This window comes from Lutjanus erythropterus, chromosome 3, assembly GCF_056507025.1.
Source record: "Lutjanus erythropterus isolate fLutEry1 chromosome 3, fLutEry1.hap2, whole genome shotgun sequence".
Taxonomy (NCBI): domain Eukaryota; kingdom Metazoa; phylum Chordata; class Actinopteri; order Lutjaniformes; family Lutjanidae; genus Lutjanus; species Lutjanus erythropterus.
The window spans coordinates 36,810,475-36,822,152 of record NC_139319.1 but is presented as its reverse complement, the minus strand read 5'-3'; the positions used below and the strand labels follow the sequence as shown (position 1 = coordinate 36,822,152).

Below are 11,678 nucleotides of genomic sequence, written 5' to 3'. Positions count from 1 at the left end.
CCCCTGTGCTTCTTCTGTAAATTCAGACTTGGTCTCTGCTCACTTATCACCTTCAGCCCCAAAATACAACAGAGGAAGTTCTCTGTCAGTAAAAAATATATATGTAATATCATTAAGAAATATTATCTCTTTATCTTCCCATTCATACAAAATAGACCATGTCTCTCAAAAACAGAAAATGCCATAAAACAAAGAATTAGACTTCTGGTCCAATGTTACTGTGCAGAGGCAATGTAGTGTTGTAATCTACAGTGCAACACTTTCCTTTGACAGGAAAAAGAGAGACATCACTCGGCCACTGGCAGTCGTCATACCGCTGACAGCCAGTGAATCAGTTGTTGGAGGTAGTTCATCTCTTTTCAACTTCATAACAGCCGGAGAAACCCAGATCAGAAATATCACTCATGAGTGTTGTTGCTGTATTGCATCTGTCCCGCATCAAACATCTCTTCAGTTGGTGACTGGACAGTTTTTGCATCAGTCATCAGCAGCGCTGCCTCCACACTGTCTGTATATGTGAAACCTTGCAGATCAGCTGCTAGGAGAACCTCCAGAACAGAGGGCTGAAGGTGGGAAGGAAGACAGAGAGAGTGAGAACATGAGGAAAAAGCAGAGGAAGAACATATGTTTTGTTTTTTTGTAAGAATTGAATTCTAGCCTCAAACAAAAAGCTTTATGTTTTGAAATTCTGAATGAACAAATGTGCCATTCTATTTTCTCTAATGCCCAATAATCTGCACTGCATCAGTCTGTCTAGACTCATATAGTATCTGTAGTGATGAATTTTAAGACCCCCCTCAAGTGGAAATCTTGTTTTTAACCTTGTTAACATGTCCATGTGGTGTTTTTCATGTGTAACAAGACACATGAGGAAAGAAATAAGCAGGAAACGAAAAATTTGTGCCAGATGTAATAAAACTCCATCCAGATGTTCCTGGAATATTGCGTTTATAAGAACGGGATGGACATGACTTTACACTGGCCTTGACCTTTGATCTTTGACCACCAAAATCTAATCAGTTCATCAGCGGGCTGTTGCCAGCGTAGAAGCATTATAAAAGCCTGTGAGTGGGTGAGGGCTGAAGGTTGTACCTGCAATCTGGAAAATATCAGTCGCACTTCGTGCAGTTTGAACTGCCTCAGCAGGTCAGTGAGTTCGCTGATCACAGAGTAATCTATGATGCTGACATGGTGGCAATCCAGGACCACTGACCGTGGAGGAGACGCTGGGGGAGAGACGTTAAGAGGAGATAAATGAGAGAGAAAATGAATGAGAGGTGGTTAAACAAGACCAGATCACCACACACTATGTAAGTGTCCTCTACATAAAGATCAACAAATGCTTACCCTGCAGAGCCTGAGTGTGTATGATGCAGCTGAGATACTCTGTAGCAGGAAAACTGAGTCCACTGTCCAACTCCATCACTAGGACACCGTGATCAGACACCTACACGTTGTTCACACAAAAACAACCTGTTACTCTTGCCCCACAGACACCAGCAGCATTTTGGCCTTGTGGTTTCACCCAGTTATCCTCAAACTTCACCATCTTTATTCTACTTCAGTCTGTGAATTCCTGCCTCACAGTGGACCAGAGAGCTGGAGTTAGATATTACCCTGTTGAGTTAATGCAAAAAACCCCATGAGGCTGACAAAAGCGGCTGAGTTACTCTCTCCTGTGACTGCTGAGTCAACACATCACATTACAATAATATCCAAAATCTAAGACAATATCTAGTCTCATATCACAATATCTATATAATACTGTTATATTGCCCAGCCCTATGGAATTATGTCATTTTACATTATGATATCAATCAATATTATTGAAGTTAAAGTGATAAACAGTTGGTTTTTGTTTTGGTTAATCCAGTAAATTCATTTCCTATGAAGTAAATGTACTTCATGAACAGTGGCAAATCGAATACTGCCAGTCCTGCTCATTCATTTACAACTTAACTATTAATTATTAATGTTAGGATGCCTACCTCACTATGAAACAGTGTAGAAAAATCTCCAACAGTTGCTACATAGCTGCTGTCTCCTAGTATACATCATTATACTGTCTAACTCCATCACTGAATACAATGGGAGCAGTTCTAGTGTTTTCTGAACAGCCGCCCAGCAGTTAGCCTCAAACTCATACGATCAGATTTTATTACAAGATGCAGTCTGCAAAACATGCTGGAAAAAGTACAGATTTCTGGCCATTTTAAGCTATCATCAAACTGTGGAGTGTGTTTTAAACAATGACAACAACAAGAAGCACACTGTCTTCTAGTTTAACTAATTTAGTTTGTGCAGCTGTGGTTGGTTAAAGGCTGATCCAAACATCGGGATGTATGCAAAGTACTTGTGGTAATAGTACTCATATCCAGTAACAAAGCTTCTACACAAGCAAATAACTAACGTACCTTTACAGGAAACAGAGAAAACAACATTTGTGTGCTGGGTACATCAGGGGTGTTCATTTTCATACCTCTGTTTTTTTTAATTTTCCTAAATGATGTTTTCGTGTGCAATCCAGGAAATGTCAAAGTGGTGTTGGTTGATTCATTGTAAGAATGGTGTTTGTCTCTTTATGCAAATGAACCCAAAATGTTTTACAGTTGACTACTTCTTAAAATGTCACACAGAGTGTAATGGTACCTTTATCTGCGGTCTTGCCATGTGGTACAGCAGCAGGGCTCCGGATACAGCTACACCTCCTAAGATGCCGTACTGCACCTGCCAGAAGCTCATCAGGAAAGTCACCATAAAAGGCAGCAGGTCCAGCTCTGTGGACGATACGTGAGCATGAGCTCCACAATTACGCAAACAGATACACACTTCACTGACAAACTGAGCAGACACCTACTGCGTATCCTCCACATCTTCGCCACGACACGGTAATCCACCATGGGAGCGACCGCACAGATGATAACAGCTGCTAGCGAAGCTTTGGGGATGTAGTAGAAGGCCGGCATGAGGAACGCCAGCGAAAGCAACACTATAGTACCTGCAAGAACAAGGTGAAATTTAGAGAAAATCCTTGCACGCTGAGCAGAACTAACAAGTCAACACTCACTTAAATACAAGAGAGAAAGAGAGAAAGCAAGAGGATGGAAAGACACACAGATATATTAATCTGTGTTTTTTGTTGGTCCAGACAATGAGCCTCATTTAGCAATCAGTTATACTAACAGATTCATTCTTAAAGCTACTACAAGGAACTTTCATATTGTGTTGATTTTAGAGGCCCCTGTGGAAAAATTTTGAAACAAAAATCTCCTCCTGCTCTTTTTTTAACTGGCAAACTGACTACTCACTGTAATTCTGTCAGGGAAAATGTAAACACAGGCTCGTTTCATCTGATTTCAAGAAGGATCCGACATGGATAATACTTAACACACATATACTTAACACACACATACATACATAAATTATACTTCATAATTATATTGACATTGCCCTGTTTGACTGTTTGACTTGCAATTTGAATCATAATAAAAGGGCATAGTGGGGTAGAAAGCCAAGTAAACTCAGTGTACCCACCTCTTTGAATTGGGAGTTTACTCATCTCTTTTTAATCTTTTTTTTCTCAGTGAGGGGAAACAACGAGGGTAACACACAGTTTGCCCACCTCTGTATTTACCACTACACCTCTGATTATATTATGATCATGAATTTATTCATATAACCTAATGATATCTTCATAACTTTGGATCGGCTATTCTGTCAGGCCTGTTGGCCATTGTTTATACCATTTATTCACATGTGGGTTTATGCAAGTCGCTGTCCATCCTGTGTTGGAATGCACGTCCCCTATTACATCCATCTTCACAATGAGGACTTCACCTTGACCCCTCATAACAAACAATTTTTTTTTATTTCAGTGACAGTACAACCCTCAGGTGAAATGGCATTAACATCACTTATTCATTTTCCTCCTTCCTTCACTTTAACAGGTCCCTTAAATCTACTGCTGACACTGTTTTCCTGCAACACCAGGACTTCAATCTCTGATCAAATCTCTGATGCCATTTTCATTGATGAACACTCCCTGAAATATATCGCAAAATGCGTCGCCTAATACGCTCTTATTGGGATCATGCTCATGCGTCCTCATTAATGAGTCAAATTTGCATGTCTTACAATGACAGAAAATAACCTGACAACATGTTCATTTAGACTGTCTTAGCCATGTAAACTTGGGTGCTACCACTCCATCGGTTTCTGAGAGAAAACTTATCATTACAAGAGAGAAAACCAGAATTAAGTTTAAGAAATAATAAGCTATTGATTGAATTGAGTTTAAGAAATAATATTGATTAATGGTGGCATAAACATCTGCATTTTTGTGGAGTACCTCTTAGTTATTGAGAAAAAATGTAGCTTGTATACAATGTTATACTGAACTTCATTAACATGGTGTGTTCGCCAAAGTGGCCACTTGATGGCGGTATTAGAGCACAACTGTCAGTCTGTTGAATTCTGAGTAGAACTGGATGTACTGCAACCTATCGATTGCAAACTTCTCCTTAAACTTTTAATGTAAGCATGTCCTGTTTGGTCCTTTCATCAACAGACTGTTTATTAGGAATCACAGTTTTCTGAGAGTGACTACAAAAGTGTTCTGTTCTCTGACTGGTCAGGGTGTGAATATTCATGGTTTAACCCTAAAAATGCTGTTTTATGATCTCTTTAGTTCCTTAAAGGAAGAGAATAATGGTGGAGAGGGACTGGCCATAGAAAAAGGCCACATTAATGTTCATCTGTGTTTTTTTTCTCTGTTTTAATAAAAACCAAACACATAAATCACTCATGTCAACATGCTGGCTGCCTCTGTTTCAGAATATTGTTGTCTTTGAAAGACGGTTTTTGATGTTTCCTTTAACACCTCTACCTCTGACCTCCATGACAACACATAGATATCCCAACAGAGGAGACAGAGTGGGACAAGGAAGCAAAGACATGAGCGCAGTGGGGAAAATATGTGATAACACAGACTGCCACAAGAGGGCAGAAGAGATAGAAGGTTGAAAGTGTCAAGACTCACTGGTGATGATTCCTCCAGCTGGACTGCAAACTCCAGTCTGAGAGTTCACAGCTGTCCTGGATGTGAGGATAGATAACATGACACTGTAAATATATCACACACACACACACACACACACACACACACACACACACACACACACACACACACACACACACACATTTATATATGCACATAGGCACACGCAAACCTCCCAAAGCTGCCAGTGACAGGGTAGGCTGACACAAAGGAACCCATGATGTTGGTCACACCAATTGCCAGCAGCTCCTGGTTGGCATCGATTCTGTAGTTGTTCTGACTGGCTGAAGAGAAACAGGAAGTTCAAATCATGATTCAAATGATCTAATGATATGACATGTTTCATTAGATGTTTAAATAAAGTCTAAAATTCTAATAATTATTGGATATACATAAATTCATATGAACATCTTGAGGGAGTTGAAAAATCTACAGTCACACTAGCAATTCTGAGCTCCATGCTAATATGCTGAAGTTATAATGTTTACCATGATCACAATGTTAGTCTAGCATTAACATTTGTTAAAAAACAAAAGGGTAGAGCAGAAAGGCTGGGGGTGCATCTGAAATGAGATGCAGTAGGTGTTATGGTCTGCATGTGGTTGCTAGTAAACAGATTATGCTGGAACACAGCTAGAAAAAGTTATTGACAATCTTTAGTGAATACAGCGCATTGTGCGTGATATGTTGATGAATTTGCAGCCTGAGAGTAGCGTCACACCCTAGTGCAACAGTGTTTCACACAGCGATTCACTGTTTACCTTTTGTAAATCACCTCAGAATGATACCAGGCTGTTAAAGTATAACCATATAGACCTCCACTCACATCAGAGTGGTTATAACTCAATATTCTGCTGTTTTATGAGAGAGACATCTGGCTATCAGCACTCATTGTACAAATAGATCATATTTTATCCTTGAAACACACTGCAGCGCAAAAATTGCTGTGTAACATTAACTTCTAAACTATGTGAGCACATACATGGTTGTCATGTTAAACTTTGACTTTCAGTGCTTCGTTGTAATGTTGTTTTGTCATACATTTTATCTTCATCAAAAGACCGCAGCTTTTTCGATTTGGATAATATAACAATAATAATAATATTTAAATTAATTGTGCAGCCCTACCATCTATTAGTGGTTTAGATATTTCAGTTTGGACCAAAGTATTGGAGTAACCAACTGACTGACTGGCATTTCCATTCCTAGAGCCATGTTGCTTGCGTGGCTAAAGACACTTACCAAAAGCTTTAGCAATAGCAATGCTCTCCAGCAGACCCATGAAGGGAATCACAGCAAGTCCTCCTCCAAAGCCCTGCACAGAACACACAGAGAGGACTGACTAGTCAGCTGCTCTTCTTGTGAAATGAAAACATTTTGGGAAGTGAAAGTTGCGACTCAGTCACTCAGCAAAAACCTGAACTCCCCTTCACCCTGTGTCTGGCCTCGTCTCTCTGCTCCTTACCTCTACAATCTCTCCAAAGGAGACAACGGTGCCATTGGCTGTGGTGTCTGTAGTGGGTGGGGGCCTGAACGGTGGAAGACCCCGGGAAATTTCCCCAGTGATTGTAAACACGTGGTGACCATAAGCTTCCCAGGAAAATGCTACGAAGGATGCAGCCACAACTACCAGGGCGTTACGCACTGACCGAGACAAATAAGAAATGAAGAAAGTGGAGGAAAGAGGAAGGTTTTAGAAAAGTGTTTCTAAACATGTGAAATTCAGATGAATACACTAACTTACACAGTCATTGGTGTACATACATGTGACACACACAGACACACAGTGACAACCACACAGGTACTGACTGGTAGCAACAGTCCACACTAGCTTCCTGGCGACTCTGGAGTAGCTGGAATACAGAGCGTCGTCAGAGCCCAGATTCGTCTTCATAAACAACAGCATGACCAGCAGAGCCAGACACAGCAGACCCAGCACCACATCACCTATCCTGGCTTCTGGGATCTTGTAGAAGGTGTAGTAAACCTCCAGGAAGAAATCGTGGGGAATGCCCTGGAGTCCCAGAATATTCTAGAAACAAACATAACAGTACTTTTTGTATGACTACAGCTGAAGCGATCCTGTTTGCTCTGCCCATGTGTGTAAAACTCTTTATGCAGCTCTCACAGACGGAGAGCAGAGGAAAGAGATGGAGACAGCGATGTAACTGTTGTTGCAGTTGTTCTGTTCTGTTTTTATGTTGTGTTTTGTTTTACTATGATCAATCGTTTATCTCTGTAACTGCGGATCAGTGGCAGCTTATGCTCAGGGACTACAGATGAAAATTAGCTTTTAGCTAAGTCTGGTTCATGTGTGTATTGTGCATTGTTCCTGTTGAAAAAACCATTAATAAAAACTCTCTCACCTTGACCTGGCCAAAGCCAATGGTTACAGCAGCGGCACAAGTGAAGCCTTTTATTACAGGGAAAGAGATGAAGTCCAGCAGGAAACCTGCAGAAGATGCAACACAATGAATGATTCACAGAGCCACAACACTGACCTTGGACTGAAAATAAAAGCCTGGTTGAGATCCGCAGATTTTGACTGTGTGTGGTTAAACAGGGGAAGTCATAGATGTGGTGGCAGGAAGTGAACTCATAAACTAATCTCCTATTTCACCACAGTCTCTGCAGTCCTGTCCCCTGACAAATTGTTTTTAGTATTGCAATACAATACTGTTATATCAAGTTATGATACAGAGTTCACTCTAAATTTTACAGATTGAAGATGTAATGCTAAAATATCTTTGGTGTTGGGTAAAAACAGTGTCTCACACTGTAAATAAAAACTTTAATTTAGCTCAAAATTCCTTTTGCAAGTTCATCCATCACCACCAACCATCACGAGTGTTGACTAAATTAAGAAAACCCCCAAAACTGGTGTCACAAGGTTTTCACATGACCTTAGTGGCCTCTCTCCTCTCACCTAATCTCAGTAATGCCATTACAGCCTGGATGAGTCCACAGAGGAGGCTGAGCAGCACAGCTTGGTGCGGCTGCCCCCCCACCACGGAGAAACACAGGAGGGACATGATGGCCGTGGGACCCAGTGTCACGTCCTTAGAGGTCCCCAGGAGGGTGTAGACAAACCCCCCCATGAAGGCAGAGTAAAGGCCGTACTGTGGGGAGAAATGCTTTTAGATCATATGATGAATAAAGTTACGACTAACAATTACTTTTATTACTAATTAAAGTCTGTGCAGAGTTTGTTTCCACATTCATCTGCCAGCGAAACTTTCTCTGGCAGAAACTGAATATAATGTTCATCTAAATGTTTTCATTAGTATATAATCACCTGAAAATAAGAACCACTGTGTTTTTGATATCTAAAAATTAGATGTTTTCATTTACATAGGCTGCAGGTCTTCTTGCAGGGAGGCTGCAAGGTTTCACTGACATGTTTCTACAGTAGCCCAGAAAGGACAAACCAAACACTGGCTCTAGGTAAGTTTCGTGGCCATTACAGTTTGTCCTGCACACTTGGCACACAAGTCGGTTGCAATCTGTTATGTCACTGCTAGACATCACAAAAGCCTACACACTGGTCCTTTAAATCAAAGCTTAAGAAAAGCATGTACCAGTATGATCTGTGACATCAGAACTGGTTTGGAAGCCAATCATGATTCAGTATGCAGCTTTTACAAATGTGATGCGAGAACTTCAAAAATTCAGTTAACATACACTGAGAATGGCCTTTTTAGTGAAGTCAGAGGCACCTTGTCACATTGTGACCAACATTTATTTAATATATTTAAAATATTTGCATATTACTAATTTTTTTAATTAAACCTTAATTTTAATAATTTTCTCAATTAATCCTTTACACACTTGTCACAAAATTGTGTAAAAATGAGCATCTTCCAGGGTCTTGTTTTGTCCAACCAACAGTTCAAAACCCAAGGATATTTAACTTTTAATGATATAAGTAAGAAAAACAGTTGCAAATATATGGCATTACTGCTTGATTGATTCACAAAATAGTTGCCAATTAATACTCTGTCAATCAACAAATTGTTTCAGCTGTGATGATGAATAAATCCAGGTTATAATCTTATGGTGTAAAGCATCAGTAAAAAATTAACGGAATGATACATGATGTTATTAATACACAACGTCTACTTAGTTGAGAAGAAGTGACAGAAATATGGAGGGGACGCTCACTAACAGACTAGTGATCATTTTTTGGAAGCCAATTAAAGAATACTAGAAGAAGACGATTTTAAAGATACTACAAGCAACTTTCATATTTTGTTGATTTTGAAGGCCCCTGTGGACAAAAGTGAGTATTTCCACCACAATAGCCACAAAATATAATGTCAAACATAAAATGACCTAAATATAAATCTCCTGCTTCTTTTTAACAGGCTAGTGTACTACTCATTGTGACTTTGGCTGGGAAAAGTTAAAAACAGACTCGTTTCATCTGATTTCACAGAGAATCTGACCTGGTGGCAGCCAAGATATTTCTGTAACAACTATACAGAAATATCTCTTGTGAATGGTCTTGTTACCTTATGTAGACTGTTTTCATAACCTGTTAAAAACCCTTTGTAGCAACTTTAACAATTCAGCCCAGCTAGGACTCACCTGTACAGGAAGGCCGGCCACTTCAGCATAAGCAAGCGCCTGCGGTACAGTCGTCAGCCCGACGGTGAGGCCTGCGAGCAGGTCCATCTGAAGCCACTTCAGCTTGTACCTGGGCAGCCAGGAGAGGATGGGCAGCCAGGCCTTCAGGGTGCTGTAGGAGCAGCAGCCCCGGCTGACAGCCAACACTCGTCCAAGCAGCGGCTGGTCCATCGCTCGAGGATAAGAGGTGAAGACGAAGAACCTGGAGAGGATGAGGACTGCAGAGAGGATGAAGAGACAGCAGCAAATACACACTGATAAAATTACATTTTGCATATTCAAAATGTGTGCATGAGTGGGCTGATAACAGAATAAAAGCCACTTACACTCAAGTTTCCTGCTCTACTTTAAATGTCAGTCATCAGCTTTTGGGAAGTGAAGCTTTTTTTCTCTGGCTTTGGTTTCCCTCCTCCTTCCCCACAGGCCCAGCAATCAGGGGAACACAATAAAGAAGAGCTCTGAGTGCATGTGTCAGTTTGTCTCTGTGGTTCTCTGGAAAAATGCACAGTAGATCACAGAAAGTGGACGCCATGTCTTCAGGCGCATGCTGTCATCTGTGTGTAACAGAAAAGAACAAGAAGAGGTCATCGGTGAACTAACATCAAGCTGCAAGGTCAGACAGATGATAATCACTTAATACACATCTGTCGACAAGTTTGTGTAGTGTCTTAACACCTGAGAACAGACAGTCCATAGGTATTTCTGTGATCCTTGACCTTAGTGAGCTTTATTATCATATGATGATCATATGACAGGTCGCTGCTTGGAATACCTGTCTGTCTCTGTCCAGTGACTGTTTTACAACAGCCACACCGTTTCCTCCACAATCACCTACAAGCCACAAAACTCCCTGACAAAGAAATATTCACTCACATGTTCCTTAGTATTATGGGATTTACCCACAGCCACATCTTACAGTTTGATATTTTGTTTATCTCCCATTGTGACCTATAATGTGTTTGTTATGTTGGCCCTAATCTTCATCTAAAATTGACTGAACAATAAGATGTTGCATTGACAAAGTGAAAGTATGTGAATAATAAATAGTGGTGTGAGAGAACAGAAGAGCAGAACAGTGGATAATAAAACAGAACAACAACACAGCAGAATAGAATATAAAAAACACCATAGAATAGAATGGGGTAGAATCGAACATAATAGAACAAATCAGAAAAACAGAATAAAACAGAATTAAAAAAAAACAACATATAGAACAGAACAGAGGACCTACACAGCAGAGTAAAACAGAATGGAATATTATAGAACAGAAATACACAATTAAATAGAACAGAAAAGCAACACCATAGAATAAAATAGAAAAACAAGAACAAAATAAAATAAGAATAGAAAATGCACTATAGAAGACTAGAGAAAACTACACAATGGAATAGTTTAGAAAATAACACCACAGAATAGAATACAACAGAAAAAAACGACATAATATAATTGAGTAGAATAGAATAGCAAAACAACAGAATACAATAGAACAGAAAAACTACAAAGCAGAATAGAATAGAATAGAATAGAATAGAATAGAATAGAGCAAGGACAGAATAGCATGGATCAGAACAGAAAAACAACACAATAGAATAAAGTAGAAGTAGTAGCAGTAGGGATGCAATATCATAGAACAGAACAGAACAGAACAGAACAAAAAAGAGACACAATAGAATAAAAAACCAGAAGTATAGATTAAAATAAAAAAGGAAAAGACACAGCAGAGCATTATAGAAACAAAAAACACTAACAGAAGAGAGAGGACAGAGCAGAATAACTACAGAATAGAATAGAATAGAACAGAATAGAGTAGAGTAGAACAGAATAGAATAAAGCAAGAACACAAGAGTATAGCACAGAAAAACTGCACAATGGAAGAAAAAAGGAAAAATTACACTTGAATGTAATAGAAACTACATAATAGAATACCATAGAATCGAAAAACAAGAGTAAAGAATAGAAAACAACATTATAAGACGCTGAAGAGACACAACAGAAC

At 39.6% G+C, this 11,678-nt stretch overlaps 1 protein-coding gene across 1 annotated transcript; it reads right to left on the bottom strand.

Moving 5' to 3' along the window:
- slc26a11 (solute carrier family 26 member 11) lies at window positions 1-10,184 on the bottom strand. The gene is made up of 14 exons (XM_084716014.1): window positions 10,009-10,184; window positions 9,644-9,900; window positions 7,983-8,175; window positions 7,423-7,508; window positions 6,866-7,088; window positions 6,522-6,700; window positions 6,299-6,371; window positions 5,229-5,340; window positions 5,039-5,094; window positions 2,858-2,998; window positions 2,650-2,777; window positions 1,348-1,447; window positions 1,093-1,226; window positions 1-563 (listed from the first exon to the last, which is right to left on the bottom strand). The coding sequence occupies exons 2-14, from the start codon at window positions 9,851-9,853 to the stop codon at window positions 399-401; spliced, it is 1,800 nt and encodes a 599-aa protein (XP_084572140.1). The 5' UTR covers window positions 9,854-9,900; window positions 10,009-10,184; the 3' UTR covers window positions 1-398.
- Between the last annotated feature and the right edge of the window lie 1,494 nt (window positions 10,185-11,678).